General features: G+C 48.9%; 2 protein-coding genes and 2 long non-coding RNA genes across 13 annotated transcripts in view; 2 read left to right on the forward strand and 2 right to left on the reverse strand.

The window, feature by feature from the left end:
* Nucleotides 1-921: 921 nt before the first annotated feature.
* LOC130530674 (ankyrin repeat domain-containing protein SOWAHA) lies at nt 922-11,778 on the reverse strand. 4 transcript variants are annotated; one of them, XM_057042068.1, is made up of 13 exons: nt 11,266-11,772; nt 9,508-9,569; nt 8,806-8,988; nt 8,155-8,262; nt 6,344-6,400; nt 5,973-6,074; nt 5,696-5,707; nt 4,066-5,421; nt 2,685-2,771; nt 2,245-2,595; nt 2,086-2,158; nt 1,920-2,015; nt 922-1,631 (listed from the first exon to the last, which is right to left on the reverse strand). In XM_057042068.1, the coding sequence occupies exons 1-8, from the start codon at nt 11,396-11,398 to the stop codon at nt 5,392-5,394; spliced, it is 687 nt and encodes a 228-aa protein (XP_056898048.1). In that variant the 5' UTR covers nt 11,399-11,772; the 3' UTR covers nt 922-1,631; nt 1,920-2,015; nt 2,086-2,158; nt 2,245-2,595; nt 2,685-2,771; nt 4,066-5,391. The 4 variants fall into 4 exon arrangements, with proteins under 4 accessions (XP_056898048.1, XP_056898047.1, XP_056898046.1 ...); XM_057042067.1 differs by having other exon boundaries at nt 4,066-5,707; nt 11,266-11,778; XM_057042066.1 differs by lacking the exons at nt 922-1,631; nt 1,920-2,015; nt 2,086-2,158; nt 2,245-2,595 and having other exon boundaries at nt 2,608-2,771; nt 5,696-6,074; nt 11,266-11,778.
* A 1,643-nt stretch (nt 11,779-13,421) lies between these two features.
* LOC130530676 (uncharacterized) lies at nt 13,422-15,281 on the forward strand. The gene is made up of 4 exons (XR_008951896.1): nt 13,422-14,169; nt 14,293-14,372; nt 14,572-14,767; nt 14,886-15,281. It is a non-coding gene; the product is annotated as an uncharacterized LOC130530676 (long non-coding RNA).
* The window catches only part of plekhg5b (pleckstrin homology domain containing, family G (with RhoGef domain) member 5b), a 42,974-nt gene continuing 37,518 nt past the window's right edge, over nt 15,004-20,459 (reverse strand). For 4 of the 7 annotated variants that reach the window (XM_057042055.1, XM_057042059.1, XM_057042058.1 and 1 more), the window contains 9 exons: nt 19,943-20,038; nt 19,639-19,839; nt 19,419-19,529; nt 19,041-19,190; nt 18,786-18,923; nt 18,594-18,713; nt 18,390-18,522; nt 17,971-18,277; nt 16,923-17,859 (listed from right to left, as the gene is read on the reverse strand). In XM_057042055.1, the coding sequence (XP_056898035.1) occupies nt 16,923-17,859; nt 17,971-18,277; nt 18,390-18,522; nt 18,594-18,713; nt 18,786-18,923; nt 19,041-19,190; nt 19,419-19,529; nt 19,639-19,839; nt 19,943-20,038 (2,193 nt within the window). Of the gene's footprint in view, nt 16,205-16,922; nt 17,860-17,970; nt 18,278-18,389; nt 18,523-18,593; nt 18,714-18,785; nt 18,924-19,040; nt 19,191-19,418; nt 19,530-19,638; nt 19,840-19,942; nt 20,039-20,459 lie in introns of those variants that run through there. The other 3 variants (XM_057042057.1, XM_057042056.1, XM_057042054.1) reach the window with 2 other exon arrangements.
* Nucleotides 16,405-19,059, forward strand: LOC130530677 (uncharacterized). Its single transcript, XR_008951897.1, has 2 exons — nt 16,405-16,543; nt 18,376-19,059. It is a non-coding gene; the product is annotated as an uncharacterized LOC130530677 (long non-coding RNA).

Raw genomic sequence — 20,459 nt, forward strand, 5'->3', positions numbered from 1 at the left:
ATAATCTCTTCAGAGGGGGACTTTGTTTGAGAGGCTTGAGGGCAGTAAGATAAGTATCTATTACAGAAACTCCCTCTTTCACCCCCCCTCTAAACATCCTCACTTCAAAAATGAAGCACAAAAACACTTGCCTCTGTTCCCCTCTGTGTCGTCTGATATCCAGGGAGCAAAAGCAAGTGTTGCCCTTTTCAGCTAATCAGGAATTAAGGTCTAAATCCATATGGAGTGTTAGCAGGACCCATATTTACTCCATCTGTGGCCCACAAAGTCGCGCAGTTAAAGTTAAAACCAGAGCCGGTTTAAAAAAGCACATCTGGAGGTTCTCGTGAAGGAAGGAAGGAGACGTATGTGAGCGGTCTGGGGGGTCACAGCTGGCCGCACCAGAGCCAGGTCTTTGACTTTTAGTGACGTTTAACTTTCTTCCAGGGAGATCTCCATTTCTAAACTCTTTTTTTCTTTCTTCTCCATCTGGAGTCTCACCTCCGGAGAGGGAAAATCACCCCGGATTATTGGGAAATGACGCCCACGCCGCTCAAGAGCCGCCCTGAAACGATCGTTTGTGATTCCATTGAATTTGAACTGCGTCATAACTGCGATATTTCAGAAGTAGAAAAAACTACATTTAAATCTTAACGTGACTGGCTCCGCCCTTCACAGCTAAATAACGCGTCTAAATGTGCAATCTTTATCCTCTAACACTAAAATCAACATTATATGAAGATCTGTGAGTGAATGTTTATGCAAAAACAGAAAAATGATGTTTCTTCGCACTCAGGCAACTATTTTATCATTTTAAACCCACTGTAATGTGCTTTACTAATGATTTTCTATTTAATTACCTGCGTCTGTTTACCTGTAATATTCTGCATTTGGCTACAAGTGAAGGATTTTCTGTTAATTCAACATAAAACGCAGAAATCGTTAAGTATGAATTTTAGTTTAATACCAAAATATCTTCATTGTATAAATACTGTGCAAAGAATTGAATGAAGGCAATTAAAGTTGGAAAAAGGGTAGAAAGAAAAGGCGTTTTTTGCGAAGGCAGCAGTAGATAAATGTAAAACATGTAAAAGGGAAGCAGCCCTTTCATAGCAAACACTGGTCACTCTCCACAGGGCCCATTAACACGTGGTAAAGGAGGATAAATACATGAACCCAGCTGGAGAAGGTCAGACGACAGCAGCAGAAGGTTCCCAACGCTGGGAATGAAAACACTCTTGGGTTTAGCTCCAAACGTTGTGCAACAGGAAGGTTAAATTTAGCTCTTCCTTCATCACAGAGGCTCGTGCTGCGCTGGGCAAAGGTTAAACACCTGGTGGGCGCCACATAAATATGGGTGATGCAACACGTGCTCGGGTGGGTTTTAAGCAATGTTCTGGTGTCAGAAAGTGGGAGGAAACACACACACACACACACACACACAAGGCAGAACGGGCCTCTGCTGGGTGATGCTGCTCCTCAGCGGGAGAATTTCCGGGGCCTGAAGGCGGGAAGGACGAGTTGGGGCGGCGCCGTCCGCTCCTCCTCGATCGGGGCCAGCTCCTCTGCTGAGCCCCACTTCTTCTTGGAGTGAAACAGCGACGCCAGCTTCCTGTTTCGGTTTCGGTCTCTCGCTTGAGTCACCTGAAAAGCTGATCGAGACCGTTCTCATTTGAAAGAGCCAATGTGGACTTTCAGTTGTTTTTAACGACATTGACACTGAACGGAAATATGAATTCATCAAAAATCAGATGTTTATGTTGGGGCGACACATCGTTCCTGTTAGAACTGCTCGGCACCAACCCGGGGCAGAATTAAGGACGTTCTGACATCCATATTAAACTACAGTATGTGACGCATGTATGTGATCCATAAGGGCGGCGGCACACAATATCAACGCTGCCAAAATGGGGCTAAAATCAGGAAGCAGAAGTCCTCACCCAGCTCGCCATAGTCCTCAGACCCCTCTGGCTCCTTCATCTTTAAGTAATGAAGGGCGAGATGGCCACTGTAGTCCCTCAGGTTTGCTTTAGCTCCTATAAAGAGGCACATTTAGAATCCCGTAACGAAGCATCGTCCCCCCGACCCACGAGCGGTGGTTTTTACCGTAGGTTCCCACGAGCAGGTCTAGAATGTGCTGATGACCGTGCAGCGCTGCGATGTGTAGCGGAGTGTATCCCTGCAGAGGGAACCAAGAACACAAACACTCAAGATGTTCCGCTCTCATCAGAGGTGTAACGGGGCTGCAGAGGTGTTTGAACGTACCCCCTGAGGTTCCCCAGGCCCAGAGCCCACCAGCCAAACCAGCAAGAGACACAAGTACACAAATTAGCAAAGGTTATGGAAACACAAGGTAATGATAAAAACATAATTGTGGGTAATTCTCTGGAAATTGCATCGTTCTAGCGTCGTGGCACATAGAAGCACTGTTCTGGGAAACAATTAACGTGACATGACGTGATTTATTAGCGCGGCTCCACAACACTTTGTGCTGTCATACATTTGCACAGCTGGATCTCCACAGAGACGCTGTGGGAACGGTACGCTAAACAAGAAACCAGCAGCTGGTGCCGCCCGCTCAAATCCACCAACGGGCCGTCGCTGCGTACTCACGTGCTGCAGGGGACAAAAGGATAAATCAGGGAATGGGCCCAGACAGGGAAGAACCTGAAGATGATGATTCCAGGACAGACACACAAACCCACCGATTTGCTGTTGACGTCGGCGCCGGCGTCGGCCACCAGGGCGGCCATGTCCCTGCTGCCGTGCTTGGCCGCCCAGTGAAGAGCCGTCTGTGAGGAAGAGGCAAAGAAGAGTTCAGCAGAAAGTTTTTCCTTCGCCGACGTTCCGGACGTCTGTCAGGAGGAATCAGTCATTCCCTCCAGGGTCTCACACAGAGCGGCCTGGACAGATGGGGAGATGGTTTCCTGCCATCTTACAGCCTAATTACAAAACAACACAGCACTGTGCCCACAGCTGGGGGTGGGGGGGGGCAGCCGCTTGTCACGGGGGGGAAGATTGATGATGTTAGTGTGACCCGCAGAGTGGAGACCCACCCAGGCATCAGCACACTTCTGTCAGCACGCATCAAAGAGGGGAACCAAGCCCTCGGAGACGCAGGGCCGCTCAAACGCCAACGCTGACGGGAAAATAACTGGCATGTGTACTGAAAATACACAAGCGCACGTCCCGGTCACCTGTAGGAGGACGTCTGTGATCCGGAACACGTAATTACGGGCTATCAACAGGTGCTGCGGTCAGCTGAGCAGGCAGCCGTTCACAGTTCCACCTTTGGACATGCTAACAGTTTCGCCGTCGCTTGCTAACCGTGCCAGCTGCTGTTAACGGAGGGAACACGACCAGGCAAAACCTCACGATTGACATTAACTTAGAAGATTTTTACTTTAGCTTAACATGCTATTAGCCATTTAGCTCTAATTGTGGGGTGGTCTTGGAATAATTCTGCAAACACCTTCGTGTGTGTGTGTGTGTGGTTCAGTGGCTGTAATATACGTGTGTGTGGTTCAGTGGCTGTAATATACGTGTGTGTGGTTCAGTGGCTGTAATATGCGTGGCAGAAATGTGAGTCCAGTGTGTTGACAATTGCTTTTTCGTGTTTGGAGGCTAATTGTAGCATGAAGAACTCGTCCAGCAGCTGGTTGGAGAGACATTTCTGAGCAGAGCCAACGCAGTTCATGATGGATGCAGTCTGGCTGGAGTGTCTCCATCCCTTTTGTCTGCTGGCTGTCGTCCTCTAAGATGGATTGGCCAAAGGGCAGTTTGAGAGGCAGCTCTGCAGCTCTCCCAGTGTGCACGTGTGATGGACGAGGCTAAACAGGATGCAGAGTCTTCCCTTCCTACGTCTTTCGCTTCTGTCGCTGCCCACTAGGGTCCCGCCCCCCCACCGCCTCCACAGACCCACCTGTCCAATCATTCAGGGACGGCTCTATCGCCGCCGTGCGCTCCCCAGAGAGGGAAGTGGCGTCACATCAACAAGAAGACACAATGGCGAGTGTGGGCGACGCCTGATGCACAGACAGAGAGACAGAGAGACAGAGAGGAGTGATGGCCCGATGATGTACTTACAAACTGTGTGGTGGAGGAAGTCCGTCACAGCGGGATCACGGAAGCAGGAAGACAGGAAGAGGAGAGCAGTTAGATGAGATGATGAGGAAAAAGCCCAGTACCACTGGTTCAACTGGTACTGGTGGGCAAACATCGCCCACAATGACTCACAGTCGAGGATGTTTAAACCACATTCAACAGACACCGACAAACTGCTCGTTTGTCCTTCGGTCCTGGAAATGTGGGATGTAACTGGACTGTAGGTGTTCCAGCAGCTCTAACGGAAAAATGCAAAAATGTCTCAAGGAAGGTTCCTTTAGACACTAGCAGAGAGCCGTAGGAGCCCATGTGGGGAAACCTCGGAGGCATATTGTTGTTTTTGAGTCCCGAAGTGTCCCGCGGCAGAACGTCGTTACTCTCCTAATCCCAACAAACATTTGGTCAGAGCAGGAAACACTTGATTCCTGATGAAGAGTAATCCCCGCGGCCGTGGTCACACACGCCATTTAGCGCCTGGCGCTTGACACGCTAACATCCCGTACATCAGGACGGGACTCTGACAAATGTAATAACTGTTACGTGTGAAGTCTCGGGTTCTCGTGGCTCTTGGGACTCGTGTTGTCCTGTACGTTATCTGCAGAAGGGTTAGGGTCGGGGAAAGGCTGAGGGCTAAAGACAACATCAAAGAGGCCTGGGGGGGACTTAACACCTTCACAGGGACACAACCGGCATTGTTCTACAATTAATCCCAGCCTGCTCTATTACTTTCAGATTATCTTTAAGTGGGTGAAGTCTTTGTGGAGCATTAAGACTCTCCTTAAGCTCTCCCCCATCTCCCCACACTTCAATGGCGTCCATGCTATCTTGTCCGGGTGGGGATGGCAGAGGCTTAGGGCAACTCTTAGAAGGTGGTCCGGCACGGCTGCAGGACAGTGTGAGAACTGTGACACAGGGGAGGGACAACAAACATGAGCTCAAATCTCTTAAGCGCACAGGGAGACAAATGAAAGGATTTGGGTTGTCAGGGGGGCAAAGGAGCTAAAAAGCTATCTTTCATAATCCTTTTGATAGCGGACCTTTGAAATGCACGATCTGGATGTTTTAACACCGAGTTCTCAGAAAATCTCCACAGAATGAGCTTGTGAAAGTTACACAAGCAAAACAGATCTGAGAGTTTGTGCATCACAGCTGAAAGATCAAGAAATGCAATGAAAGGTGATCAGTTTCTATCCCATTAGCATGGCAGCGGCGGTGCGCTCACGCCCACCTCGTTCGGTCCGGACCTTTGAAACCGACTGTTTCAGCTAACGGAGGGAGGAGCCGAGGTTTTTGACTGGGGGCAGTAAATCATAAAAAATATAGAAGGACACTTACCCCCTGGGGAGCGTGGTGGTGCGTCAGGAAAAAAGAAGAGAGAGAAAAACCGTTCAGTCAGACCAAAGGCACAACAATCAAAGAAGCTAGCGGTCACATGGAATGTTGGCAGAGATTAGCTCCACAGGTTAAACATCCAATCATTTAAGTTGGTGAAAAATGCACCAGCGACGCTCTGAGATCTGAATCATCAGTCAAACGTGTAGAGACGTTTGTCTCGCTGAGATCAGCAGCACTTTTGAGGACATTTGAGGCACCAGCGTCGGGCGATACTCACTGATGTGAAGTCCTGGATTTGGTGCAGCAAAAAGACAAAACACAAGAACATAGATTAGTGGATCTGTGCATCACACCACACAAATGGGTTCAGCTCTCCTGGGAGGTGAATTTGTAATTGTGCGGTACAAAAGCAGCCTGGATGACTTTAGTGAGCAGCTGTTCTTTTGCCCTGGAAGACTTTTTGTGTTAGAAATCGCTGCAGATGATCACAAATGTGATCCAATATAAATAAGTGGTATTATCCCTGGAGGGGGCAGGTCAGAGGGCGGGGCTACCTTCTTGTTGGCCAGCGAGGGGTCCTGTCTGAGCAGCTGCGAGAGGTCAGGGACTCGAGCTCCGGCGGCGGAGTAGATCCATTCCTTCTCTATAGGATCCAGCTAATAAAGAGAGAAGTGGGCGGAGCTCAGATGTGCACACAGAGGAGAAACCCACCCCGCTGTCCACATCCTGTCGCGGCCTCGCTTGATAGTGCTGAAGCTGCAAACGTCTAATCCGGTTCCTACAAACCACTGAGTCACGGACGCGTGAGAGCAGAGTTCTGTGATGAGTTCAGGAGCATCAGGAAAAGACGGCAGTAATGGCTACAGCTAACAGTAGGATGTAAAGGATGTAAAGATCCAGAAAGGTGGTCGTAGAAATCACTCACGGCGACAGCAGCAGAGCCCACGCTGCCCGTGCTCTCCTCATCCTGCTCCGACTCGGACTGAAAGACAGAACAGATGATTTTGAACTCACCGATGACTTAAAAGGTCAGCGTGACACGAGGCGGCCTCGACCCCAGTGGAGTGCCCGCTGGCTTCAACACGCACGCCGGCCGGCGCTCTGATGTTTTCCAGCTGACCAGACGTGACCAAAGGGTGTCAGACAGTGAGCGAGGTAACGACCCGGCGAGGCCGAGGTGTCGCTTTCACACATGAGGGGTAATGAATAACAATCCAATTAACAATTAGCTAAAGAACAACAGACGTGTGCTTTTTTCTCTCTTCCGGAGAAACTTGTGACAGCTCGACGTGTCTCAGGTTGATTTATGTGTTCTTTTGAAGCAAAAGGTTCTCAGCTCAGGATGTTAGGAGGTTCCAGCCTCTCACGTGTGAAGTGTTCCTTTAGATCAGGAGCAGACAGCAGATTAACAAGCTTTAAAGTGCGGGGGGGGGGGGGGCAAAAGTGTGGAAAAGGTTCTGTCTGTTTAACAGAAATCTCCTTTTTCTTCTCTATTTCAGATCAATCATTGGAATTTTTGCCTTGATCACAAATCTTACGGGGAAAGAAACAAGTCCCCCTCTTTTAATTGTTCCTTTTTAGAATTTTAATGACTAACATTAAGACAACTCTTAATTTGAGCCTTAAAAATAAGTGTAAACCATCTTTACCTCCCTGAACTCAGAGTTTCTCCCACAAATGTACTAAAGTTCTTCTGCGTAAAGCTCAGATCTTCATCAAAACAGCTGAAAGGTCTTTTCTAAGCTTCAGGTGTTCTGATTTGGAGCGGTGACGCTGCAGCGTTCAGCCGTGTCACTAATGCGTTAAGCAAACAGATTTAATCTGATTGATGAACATATTTCATCCGTGGATTGTTGAGGTCGTCACAGAAACCACCTTTGTTTCTGTGGGATGGATCTCAATCTCTTTAATGGACACAAATGATGATTATCTTTCTAATGAGTTCCAACATGTTGATGCTTAACATAATAACGGTGAGCTTCATTTAAATGCAGATTCTCCCCCTGCAGGTCCTCCTCCCACTCCAATTTAACATACTGAAGGCTACAAATCCAGGTAATTTATTTAGCACCACCTGCTGGGTGAAGCTAGAACCAGTGCAGAGAGGAAGATGATGCTTTTGCAGCAACAACATCCAGTGTAAAGAAAAATCTTTAATCAATTAATTGCACTGAATCAGAAACACAAATTTTCCAGCAATATCCTAAAAGGATGGTTATAAAGAATAGAAAAAAATAGCTGAGATGATGTGAATCAATCATGAGACTAAAATAATCTTGATTTTAACAACAACAAACAGATCTGAAATCTGGGGTTTTCATATCACCGTTGGCCAGCAGGGGGCGCTCTGCGGGGAAAGCTGCAGCCTTTTATCAGTGCCGTCGAGTCAAATCTGAACTGAATCAGGAGAGAAGCCCTTTAACGCAGACGTGTCTCCTTTAGGGACGTCCACTGGCCGGTCCCGACTGGTTTATATGGTAAAGTTTAATCACACCACTTTGTGTCTTAATTGATTGAAATATGATTCAAAGCTGTAATAACCAAACTTTAGCCGCTGAAATCGAATCTCGTCCAGCTTTTTCCAAATTAGCACAAAAGGAATTCACCTTTGTTCGATGGTTTGATTACATTTGTGCCATTTAGCTCAGAAACACTAATTGAATCAAACCTCCCTTTTCTGCTCAGAAATGTGTTCCGATACTTTCTTAACTGGCGAAACGGTGTGAAAATGGTCACCTTTGACCCCGAGTCTTTGTCCAGATCCTCCTCCCTGCTGCTCTGTGCTGTGTTTGGGACTGGGATGATGGGACACGACGGCTCGGTGTGCTGGACCTGCTGCAGAGCCTGCAGGGGAGCAGAGATCAGTCAGGTCCGACTGCTCGGACATGTGGCCACGTCGAGCATTAACAGGCAGCAGCAGGGCAAATAAAGCACAGGTGGCATAAAATCTCCTCATCTTCTGTGATTAAATACTGTTGTTGTTGCGGGAACAATATGTAAAAGTGCCTCTGTGGAGGATTAGTGTGTTTTAAAGCAGCTCCGAATGTTTTAAAGTGCTTCTATACATTCGCTTGCCCTTTAAGTAAAGCCATATAACCTTGCCTTTCTTCTGATAGCTGCCACCTCAGCTGCCCCCTCCCCGCGTCTGTGCTGCCCCCCTCCCCGCATCTGTGCTGCCCCCCTCCCCGCATCTGTGCTGCCCCCCTCCCCGCGGCTGTGCTGCCCAGTATTCTTCTGTAAATGTTTATGCCACGTGACCTCCATGAGCGCTCCAACAGAGACATCTTTGTGTAGGAAGAGAGGCCACAGCGGCGTTGATGGTGCTTTCACTGACTTTTGGATTTTCGAGCGTTGTCTCTGAGTCTACCGCGCTAACATAAAGGTCACCTCTGCGGCAGCGTGGGGTCGCCTGGACACGGCTTGCGTGTGCGTCGCGTCCCACGGCGCCGTGGCCGGGCTCCTGGCTGGACTCGCGTGTCTCTGACCGTCCACGTCTGCTCTGGGATGTCGGCCGACTCGCTCCTGTAGCATCTGTCTGTATTTCTTCTTCAGCACAAGATATTTCTCACCCTGCAGCAAACAGGCAGGCAGCAGTGGTGTGGGTCAGAACCTGAGCTGCTTTAAATGGGTCTCATTTGATTATTCAGCGCTGCGCCACAGCTCTGCTGCTCTCATGGCTCAGTAGGAAAGTGTCCATTATTATTGATCTGGCTACATTTAGCGTATATAACTTATATTGGGTGATAAGATTACCCGTTACACATTCAGTGCTCAGCACTTCTGAGTTTTGATCACTAGAGGGACAAAAAGACTTTAAAGACGCCCCTAGTGGTCGGAGGATAAAACAACACAAACTGGACCACAAATATTCATCAATGGATCCGAATCAGTAGTCGTAGAATCAATTAAAATCCCAAACAAAGATCCAGATATTATTTAGCCAGTAAAGCCAAATGTCATATCTCCTTGTTTAATTATGGCTGTTTATGTAAAGCATGGCTCTTTAATGGCATTAAGAGATTATGTAGTAAAAATGTAAAACTGGGAGAACAAAAAAGAGCAGGAACTCTGAGAAAGTCTTTTACTTACATTTTCTGACTTCACCACAGCGATCCGGTCGATGATGAGCTTGAATTCTTCTCTGTACTTGGCTGCAGAGACAATATTTACTCTTCAGGCTCTCATTTTAAACAAATTCCTCAGGTTATTTTATGGACGAGGCTTGATGGTGGCCCAGCGTGAAGGCTGACAGACCAGTCCAGATGCTTCTCTTTAATACCAACTGAATAATAAACAACCAACATGGTGAGGGGGGGCACAGAGACCCCCCCACCACCACCCAGGCAGCAACCTGAGTCTTTTAATAGCTACAGAAAATCTTTGACTGTGGATCCAAACAAAGAGGCGCTGACGGAGGTCAGCAGATAAAGATCTCTGATTTGTTGACACCAGGAGCAGGTTTTCACACACGTGTCGTCTTTGTCATTAAAGGGCTGCGCTGGTCGTCAGGACAACACATTTTTCCAGCCTTAGGTATTTCATTCAGGCCTGTAGGTGTTGGTGGGCACATAGCTCAGGACAATTGAAGAGTTTCCTCTTTCCATGAGGTGGAAGGAAAGAACATATGTAGTGAGAGCTCACAACAGGAAGTCGCAGGGAAGCAGGCGCTCACGTTTGGGAATTCCTCAGAATTCCACAGCAACCTACTGGTTATTTATTAGCCCAAAATGACTCCCTCCCGTGCACAACACCCCCGCTCTTCCCACATGCCCCAGTTTGCTGATCTGATGAGAACCAGCCCATTAATAGAGGTCCAGATCCAGTCATGCATGTTGGCTGGCTGATTAAATTGCTATCATCACAATTAAAGGCCTCGAAAACCTGCAGCCACATGTTAGCTGGGACTTTAAATGGGTGAGAAGCAATTTCTAATTGGACATCTGTGTCAGATGGCAGCGCTCTAAACCTCTGTCAACAACCGGAGCATCTGGACGGCGCATGTTAGCAAGGTCACTCCGTGTAATCATTGGGCGGCGTTTCAATATGTTTGTGTTTAAGGCTAAAGGTCAAGTTGGTGTCCAGTGGACAGACGGTGAATCACAATCTTCTGACCACTGAGACATAGAATCTCTCCGCTGTGACGTCTTATTTAAATGACTCTACTTCCTTTCAGAATATTTCTGTTTTACTGGCGGCTCATGACTCAAGAGTGACCGCTCTCTCACCGCTACCATCATCTGTAGGTCAGATTTCGCGTTAACTTGATTCAGTTTTAACGTTTCAGCACAAGCTGGCAGCTTTTGGAGTGGATGTTTGCCACATTCCTGGAGGAAGTGACTCCGTGGTCTCTTTAAAGCGTCAGCCTGCAGACAGAGGTCTGGGACCACCTCGGCCAGCCCGGCAGAACCCGTCTAAATAAAGATGGGAGGCATTCTGGCTGCTGAGCTTCATAGAATGATTATATAAGGTCTGCAGAGGGAGGAGAGGAAAGCCTCGCTGCGCCGGTCTGCGCACAGACCGTCTGAACGCGCGGCCACGGGGCCTCCACGTGACACACGACGGGCTGCGGCGGCTCCTCTGATCACCGATCAGACGGCTCTTACTGGCGCGAGGCCGGAAGTGACACAATCCTGCTGGAACTGCAGCTATTCGGGTCTTTAATGCAGACCAGATGTTTGAGGTAGAACAGGCGAGGACAAAAGCAGCACCAGGGGACACAAACCCCACCTTCCCCAACCGCCTCCACCTAAAAAGAGCGGTTTTTAACAGAAACTGCAGCGCGCGACCTCATCGCCGTTTGCGCGCCGCTTTTTTTCCCCGATCGCTGATCGATGATCGATCACCTACCTCGTAGCTGCGGGTCAGAGTGGCCAATAAAAGGCTTGAAGGTCTTCAGCAGATCTGCGTTTCGGACCCTGCCGGAGCCTCCTCCGCTGGAGCAGAAGTATTCCAGCAGCGCCTCCTCACTCACATCACTCATGGCGCAGATCCGCGGCCCCAAACGGCCCCAAACGGCCCCAACTCCTCCGGACACCGAAGAACCGCGTCTGCCGGGGGGGAGGGGGGTTCACCACTGCTCCATAACGCAGTCGCCGGGATAATTAGTTGTGTAGTTCATGTGTAAACTTCACTCCACCCAGAGGAGCAGAGCGCCGCTGCGCCGCGTCCTGTTAACCCTTTAGAGCCCAGCGCGCAGCAGCATCCTGCCTCCAGCCCGGGCACCGCGCACACGCACACGCACAGTGCCACTGGGCATTTGAACGTTTTCCAACCAAACATGGCCGATATCAGCTCTTGCGTTGGGGTAAAGGACACGTTCAGACCCGGAGAAAGCAGGTTTCTATTGAAAGGATGATTATTATTATCTGAAGGAAACGACGTTAACGACCATCCCATCATACCGGCACGATGGTCCTCTGATTTACACAGAATCACTAAATAAGAACCAAATCATCATTATTCTCTTGTTGTCCGAGTCGTGACGTTGAACAGGCCGTTTCCCAACACTGATGAGGCTCCATCGGCCTTGGCACAAGATTCCTGTTTGCATCTGATGAAAAGATGTTTCTGGAAACTTCTGCCTGCAATTGAATGTTGGGATGTTGCTGTGTGCCATCAGCCCCAGTAGATCCACCGGCCCCAGTAGATCCATCGGCCCCAGTAGATCCATCGGCCCCAGTAGATCCATCGACCCCAGTAGATCCATCAGCCCCAGTAGATCCACCGGCCCCAGTAGATCCACCGGCCCCAGTAGATCCACCGACCCCAGTAGATCCACTGACCCCAGTAGATCCATCAGCCCCAGTAGATCCATCAGCCCCAGTAGATCCACCGACCCTGCTCCAGGGAGCGTAAACGGACCCGCTGGGGTGTTTGTTGGGGATCGTCTGTGCCTTTAACTTCAGCTGAGCTGACTTTAGCTCCTGGTTTTGTGTTTCTCTGTTCTTTCTATTTCTGTCTTTGCGTTGCTGTAGCAACCGACGTGGCCCTCGGGATCAAACCAAGGCGTCTGATATTTGGGTTTTGAAGTGCCACCAGAATGAGAATAACCCTATATTTTGGGTTCAGGGCAGCGATCAGCATCAGTTCAGGTATTACACGCGACACACTGTCAGATTAATTTAGCTGTAAATATTAAATGTGCCAGACCTCCTAATCCCTCCCGTGTAGTAGCAGCGTCTCCATTTAATTTATAAAATGGGCGGGTTTTGTTCCTGGTTTTAGGCCGCTGCTCTACCAAGACAATATTGTAATTACGTTAAGCTTCTTACCGACTGATACAATTATTGAGGTGAGGAGTTTATCTGACTCATGTGAAAGTGGGACCTTATGCTTTTTCAATTTAGCAAACAACACAAGTTTTACAGGAATTAAGGCGATCCCGAGGGATCTGTGGCGTCTTTATGGAGCAGCTGCTGATCTCATCACCTGCTTCCAGAGCTAAACCCCATCAGAAGGAAAGTTCTTCAGCACAATTACTGTCTCATGCTCTTCGTTAGCAATACAACGTTAGTTGAATTCTTTCCATTTTCATCTTATCAGGGTTGAATGAGAAGGTCCAGGCTGTGATCCTGGAGAACCCCCCCTGATGCTATCAGAGGCTTCACCAGTATTAGAGCGGTGTTAGAGGATGTTTCTGCTGCCCTGGGCTGGTTTTTATGGATTTACATGCGTATCAGTAACGACTTTGTTAGAAAAGTAAATAATTCAGTGGAGAAAAAGTACCACAGTTGCCTCTGAATGTGTGATTTTAAGAGGAATTAAAGACGAGTAATTACCGAGTTACTTCTCATTAACGCTAATCAGATTAATATTGATCCATTTGAGCTTAATGGGAATTCTGATCACCGAGGGGTGAGACCGGTTCTGCTGCCGAACGCCGGCTCCACGGGTCCACGCCAGATGTTCCTTTGCTCCACGTGAAGGTCAAAGCTGGAGTGTTGTGTGCTACTGATGGAGGGCAGATGTTGGCAGGGTTATCTGCTCCATATGGCCTCCGCTCGTCTGAAGGCCTTTTCACAGCACAGCTCATGTAAACACGCTTTCCAATGCTGTTCTGGCTTTTTCCCGGCCTGTAAAACATGTCCTAAATCCAATCACCTAGTCCTCTAAAGGGGATGATGTTGATGAATGGGGCTGCGTAGTGGTTGTAGTGACCCATAAGCCCCTACTGAGATTACAGGCAGGCGACCAGCCGGACCGCTCAGGGGCACCAGGAAACAGCCAGAGCTTAAAGAGGGATTGTTTAGACAGACAATGGTGTCTACCTGCTTTTAATCCCCGCTCGAAAAGAGAACAGCGGATTGGCAGAGTTTAATAAATGAAAGTGCTCCTATAATCGGGATTTGTCAAAGTGCCCCTTTGTGTTAATCGGACATTTTTTACAGCATGGTTTCTGACATCTGCCGCAGCAGGTGGCAGTGACCCGTCCTCCGCCCCGGTGCATGTGGCGTTTCTGACCGGGCCTCACACGGAGATGTGCACTCGCCCCCTCAGGGCGTGCCGGGTAAATCTGCAAACAAATCAAGTGTGAAGACCTTTCTGGGTTGACTAAACTGCTGTGTGATATTGTGTGATACCAACCACGACAGTTGCCGTTTGGCGTCACACTGAAAGTGATGGAGAGTGAGCAGAAAACACGGCGCAGGACGCCCCCTGGTGGTCGGGAGTGGCGTTGAAATGACGCGCAAATTTATCTCAATTCTTTGTCTCCCAAAGTTTTCAGCTGCTGCGGAGATGACACATCTGTGAGTGAGTAGGAATACCCCGAAATAGGAAGGATCGAAAGATTCCATAAAATCTTATCTTTATCTCCCGTCTGCCTCCTCCTGTCTTATTGCATTTGAGCTGTAATTTTTCCTTTTCTTCCATAAGTGGTGAGTCCACCTGAAAGAGTAGAGTGCTGCTACATGATAATAGCCTCCTCCGCTCTGCAGGCAGGATGGTTGAACCAGGTTGTGTAATTAATTCATTGCTCAAATAGAAATCTGCATTTAAATAATTACAGTTCAGCGTATTAAAATCATTTTAAAATCAAGGATTACAAGAGTAAATCCAGAAGGGCCAGATGTGAGCACGGGAGGGGCCCCCGCTGAATTCTGGGAGCAGATTAAGGAGAAAATCCCACAAGCGCACGCTGTCTTTTCTCTGCAGCTTAGAGGCAACATGCTGTAATCCAGCGATTAGCTGATATAATCACCTGTAAATACACCTTGGTCCGTGATGGCGGGCTTCAGAAGCACCACTCACATCTGGACTGGAAGCAGATGTTTGGACCAGAGAGACAGCTGGACCTGATCTGTGTTTCTGAGTGGAGAAGCTGCCACTAACCCAAACAATTCCCCCAGAGGTCAGTTGGTCGGAGTCCATCACATCGTTAGCATAATGACTCATGCCGACCCCACAACTCAAGTATGTTAAAAATAACTAAACTTTTGTCACGACCCGTCTGATCTCTGCCCCCCCAGATGTTCTCCCACCGGCTGTCGGCTGACATCAGCGCACATTTTAATGTCCACCCAGCCCCCAAATGGGTCCATTAAGGTGGATTAAAACTTTCAAAACACAGGCTGTGACACATTTAGGTGCTTTTTTACGTTTTATTTTGTAAGACACTGTAAAGTCATTCCTGATGGAGGAAAACATGATTTTGGTTTGTGGCAAATTCAAATTATTAAGACTACATCCACAAAATGAGAAAAAAAAATTACAAATCGTAGGCAAACAATATAAACAATATCTTATATAAAATATAGCAAGCATAATAAATATTACAAATAAACAAAGAACTAAAAGTAAACAAACTATTTGGTTTGGGGCAAAGTTTGGAATAAAGTTTCCGCTGATCTGAACACTGAAAAAAATGGATTCTTGCGTTTGTCACCTGGAAAAACAAGCAAACCCAGAGTGACTCCTCATCCTCATCTTCATCCTCATCAGAGCACCTCAACTTTTCATGTTTTGTGTCTTGAAAAAACACCAAGAATGTAAGCCAACGTGCCGTTTCTGACAGTGTTCAGACATGATCTCATGCTCTTTGGTTGGTGGAAACTCAAACTCAAACGGTGCAGAAGATTCCTCAAAGCTTCCTCAGTGACTTCTCTTTTTTAGCAAATCACCTCATCTTGTTAGTTCCTCATAACCAAGCGGCGTCAGTTCCAGAATAGTAAGAAAAGGGAGGACTGATGGTCTGTGACGTCTGCTGTGGAGCTTTGGCGAGTCGCTGGGAATCTGTCGCTGCGTTGACAGGAGCTGGGAATCTGTTTTGGTTCAGTCGGGAATCGGGGACACACATTCACATCTGCACAACAACAAATCCGTGGTGAGACTTTAATTTCACTCAGTGTTTCTTCTATACATCGACGACTGTGCAATTTCATCTTTTTTTTTTCTTTTTGTTGAAGCAAACCAGGAGTAGCACAGATATGGGCTGGTCGCCCTCCTCCTGCATCACTTAACGTCCGTCTTTTTAACTCGGGATCGCTCCCGATTCAAAGGTCCCGACCTTCATGATGCTACTTCTGTCGCAAAGTGCAAGCAGTTAATGAGTCTCTCTGCTTCTCCCTCCACTCCAAAGGAACTCTGGAGACCAATGCAAAATGTCCCAACGCAAAAGAGGATTGGATCAGAGTCCAGAAACAGGAAGAGAGAGGCAGCAACGCAGAGAGAGAGAGAGAGAGAGAGAGAGAGAGAGAGAGAGTGCATCTGTGTCTCAAGAACTTCGGTCCACTGAAGCCAAACAAGTGTTGATCCTTACTGGTTCCACTGGTCGAGTGGTTATACCTCCCTGCAAGAAGGCAGAAAGAGTTTCACACAGCTGCCTTCAAAAAGAGAAAAGACTAAATAATAATAACATAATAATAATTGCTGACAGAAACAGTCGTGGATCCAGATTCTGCAACGATCCCTTCAAAATACGCGTATCCAACATATTTTACAACCAGTATTTTCGTGCATATTCGGCTAAATGGAAAGGCACAATCTGTGTCAGACAACAGTATTTTCCTGTTTCCCGTATTTGATATCAACACTGTCTCGCTGTAACCTGGACACTTTTCTCTTGGCAGGATTTTGGACCCAGAATGTTCCCGACCCTGGTTGTTCTTCAGCACCGAGACTTCTAACTGTAAGAGTGGCTTTAGTAATCGCACACGCCAGCCGTTGTCTGTTCTTGGATCAGAACTTTGCTGTTTGTGCTCGTTCTGCTTGCACGTCTGTGCTTTGCTTCTGGAATTTTTCTGATCCCAGCTAAGGGAACGTCAGGTCCAAAGATGCTGAGCAGAGACACCCTGAGAGTGACGAGACGTTTGCTGCTGAGCATCAATTTAGAGTGAATATGATACCAGGCTAAAGCTCTCAATGGGAAGCGTCTTCTGAACTAAGACAGGACCACAATCCCTTACTCCGTTGTGCACCTTCACCTCATCTTTGTGTGTAACTGCTGTCGCTGCTTCAGCGTTCCTCCTCTAAACTGTGGGAAGTGTGACTCTGCTTCTGTGGGGAACTTACGATGCAGTGAGCGTGGAGTTGAGGACGAGAGTGGTGCGTATCCTGTACAGCTGAGCCACCGTTAGCTTCTTGTGCTGCTGCGCCGGCGACTTCCTGTTTTTGGGTGAAACTTCCCCCGAGCTGCCGCCACCAGATGTGGACTTGTTCCTCGCGCCCACGCCAGCAGGCAGAGCCGTTTCCCCGTCCGAGCAGCTGTTCTGCGACTGATCGGAAGGCGAGGAGCGCCCAGCGTCCCCCCCGTCCTCCGCGGCGCAGGTCGGCTCAGCCGTCTCGCTGCCGTTGGAGCAGTCACCTAAATGGTCGATGTCACTGGTAAACAACTCCAGGCAGCTTTGGCCCAGTTCTGACATGCTCCTGCTGTGAGCCAGCGTGCTGTCGGGGTCCCTGGAGCGTGACTCGGCCTGCGCTTCAGGGTCGAGCGAACGCGTGTGCGATGCGGCGTTTTTCCCGTGAAAGTGCTGCAGCAGGTTGTCCTCCGAGCGAGACAGATGGAGGTGCGGCTGAACACGGGGCCACCGCCGAGGTTTAGCGGACTGGACCACCGATTGCTGGGACCCTAGTGACGTGGAGTCCTCCTCTTCCTCCTCCTCTTCCTCTACCCTCGTGGCCTGCTGCAGTTCATCCTCCTCCTCCTCCTCTTCTCCTTCACTCTGGTCCGGCTGTGGTTGAAGCTCTCTCAGGAGCGACTCTGGCGAGAGAGTCCCATAGGCGCTGTCCATGGAGAGAGAGCGGCACTGGGGGTCCAGCTCTTCTGGGTCAGGTCCTGGCTCAGCGTAAAGTCTGCGGGGACTTGAAGTGGCCCGAGTCTGAGGGACTTCAGCCAGGTCTTTATCTGTGATTCCCTCTAGATTCTTGTTGGCAGAAGGATCTCCGTGTTCTCCGGGCTCGTCAATGTCCATCACCGACAGCGTCTCGGTGGAACCATCTGATTGGCTGGGAACAGAGTTTTGGTTGGTTGGAGCTCAAATGCACATTCAGATCATCTGGAGCTGCATTTTTAGCAGAAATGCACTCATTCACAGCCTGGAAGGAACGCGGTTGTACCTCGAGTTCTGCTGGTCTTTGTGCCTCAGACATGGAGAACTTGTTGTGGAGTTACTGCTCTCCTCCTCCTCTTCCTCCTCCTCTTCTTGCTTTGTGCATCTCTTCAACTTGTTCTGCCATTCAAAAACGTGCCGTCTCTGAATACTGCCTGGGAATTTGTGAATAAATGAAGCTTGAAGCGAAATTCCAACCTGTACGTTGGAGATTGCATCGACCCAGCTTCGCCCCTGGGTGGCGCTGTTGGCCTGGAAAGTGTAGGCTGCCACTGCATTCTTAAACTCGTTGAGGTAGATGAGGATGAAGGAGCCTGCAGGGGGGAGAGAACAAAACCCAGAGGTGATTAGAAGACGGCTACCTGGCTGGATTTTTAAAAAGCACTTTATTATTTCTCCGTTTCCTTTGAAGGCCTCGGTACTCGCCTGGATCTTTGAGCTCCTTGCAGACGATGTTGTGGACAAGGAGAGGCTGCCGGATGATTTTCACTTTCTCCACTTTCTTCACCGGTTTGGTGATCAGCAGCAGATCGGTAAACAGGACACAGTAGACGTCCATCTGAGGACAAACGCGTTTCATAAGTCGCCGTCACAGGAAATGATGCGTGGAGCCACGGAGTGGACCTTTACCCGACTGTCTTTGCCTTCCTTCATCCTCAGAGCCCCCTCCAGGTGCAGCTGTCGGATTTCCTCCGGAGAGGTTCCTCTCATGGGAGCCATCAGGTCGAAGTGGTTGAACTCTTTAAGGATCTGAAGAGGAGGCCGCAAAAGTGAGTCGGTGTCTGACGGCGCGTTCATTTGAATAAAGAGCTCTCGATTGACCTTTTCTACTTCTTCACTGCTGCCCTCGACGGCTTCATAGGAGTCGATGCGAGCGGAGATGGTGGCGAGTTTCTGTTGTTCCTGACGCAGGCGCATCTTAGAGTCCACGCTGTTGATGAAGCCCTCCACTACTGCCACCTGGTGGAGGAAGAACAAACGTCACTTGTCTAAACACATGGCAGAACATGTTCCAACACGTTTTAGTAACTTCTGATGAAGCTCTGATAAATACCAATCCAGCATTAAAATGCTCACCATGCTGTTGAGGACGTCACGGGTCGCCGGCTCGTCCGTCTTCTTCAGGATGCTCTTCAGCAGGAGCGGATACTTGGTGAGCCTCTGGTGAGGCTTCGCCACCATGTCGGCCAGCTTCAGCCGATTACACTGCTTGTGCGTTTCTCCCCACTGAAAGGAACCAGAACAAAGACGGGAAACGGATCATGTAACAAACTGGAAATGCAAAAATGAGCAAGTCCTCCGGGTGCAGGGTGGGACCGTCAACAAATGTACGAAGCCCGTTTAAAAGCCAGCGGAGTTTCCAATAGCGCTGCACAAGAAAACTCATTTCACAAATACAACAGGAAAAACACCTAAAATAACTATTGGATCACCAAAAGGTTGTGTAGGACTGACCGTGACGTAGGTCCTGAAGAGCTCATTGTCCCTGAGCAGCGTGCGCATGTATTCCATGCAGCCCTCCTCCTCCATGCAGTAACGGATGTATGGCTGGAACCTGGAGCCAAACTGGACACGCAAGAAAGGCGTCAGAGGTATTAAACACGCAGGAAAGCCACGGGCGCAGTCAAAAACAACATTGTTAAACAGGAAGATCTGTTCTACTACTCTGACTGACCGTCATGAAGCCGTGGTGCAGGTGGGTGGGGTCGAGGAGGGCACGCGCCTGCCTGGCCTTCTCCAGGACCGGCAGCATCACCTGGTTCCACAGGGCCCTGTGAAGGCGGACGATCTCCTGGATGTTGCTGAACAGCCTGGACGGCTCCACGTCCCCCAGCAGGCCGCTCTCCTGCAGGTTCAGCAGCCCACACTGGAAGAGCTGCACGTCCACCCAAACAGAAACAGACGTTTGACTACAACCGCTCAGGAGCTCAACACGCATGTTCAGCTGTTGATGTGCAGATTGAGCTGTTTGCACGTACATCAGTGATGACTCGCAGTTTCTTTATGTATGTGGCTTCAGTGTGCAGAAGCTCCCATATCGCCTCCTGCTGGTGGAACTGTCTCCTGGTCAGAGTCTGCACGAGGAGCAGGTGGGAAATCAGAACAGATCTTGGGAATGTTTTAAAATGAGCAACGACAGTCGTCCACGCAGAGCAACCAGACCAAATGCAATCAATATGACAGATTTTATGGGAGGATACATACATTTACTGACTGATTTGAGCTATTAATGTGTATTCAGTAACTTCATCATCCCACATATTACTGGGATACCTGTAAGAACTTTGGCCTAACCTTTACTGAGGGAGCAGTGGTATCTGGATGTTCTGATTAGTCACGTATTTGTTATCGGCTGAAACGGAGCAGCCTCAGATGGCTCTCGTGATTTACACAAGCATGTAAAGGCTGTGTATTGTTCTGGGAAGTAGCATTCAGGGCAACTCTACGGGAGATAAAGGATGAGGAAGTCCATCCAACAAGCAACTCCTGCCTTTT

Source organism: Takifugu flavidus, chromosome 8 (assembly GCF_003711565.1).
Source record: "Takifugu flavidus isolate HTHZ2018 chromosome 8, ASM371156v2, whole genome shotgun sequence".
Lineage (NCBI taxonomy): Eukaryota > Metazoa > Chordata > Actinopteri > Tetraodontiformes > Tetraodontidae > Takifugu > Takifugu flavidus.

What these genes read in the sequence shown, in the direction of transcription:
- LOC130530674 (XM_057042066.1), bottom strand. Translation starts at nt 11,398, where the DNA reads ATGAGTGATGTGAGTGAGGAGGCGCTGCTGGAATACTTCTGCTCCAGC. An exon ending in CTGTGGTGAAGTCAGAAAAT is followed by an intron (nt 8,989 to 9,507) that starts GTAAGTAAAAGA and finishes TGTTTGCTGCAG; the next exon opens with GGTGAGAAATATCTTGTGCT. An exon ending in GACCCCACGCTGCCGCAGAG is followed by an intron (nt 8,263 to 8,805) that starts GTGACCTTTATG and finishes GCTCCCCTGCAG; the next exon opens with GCTCTGCAGCAGGTCCAGCA.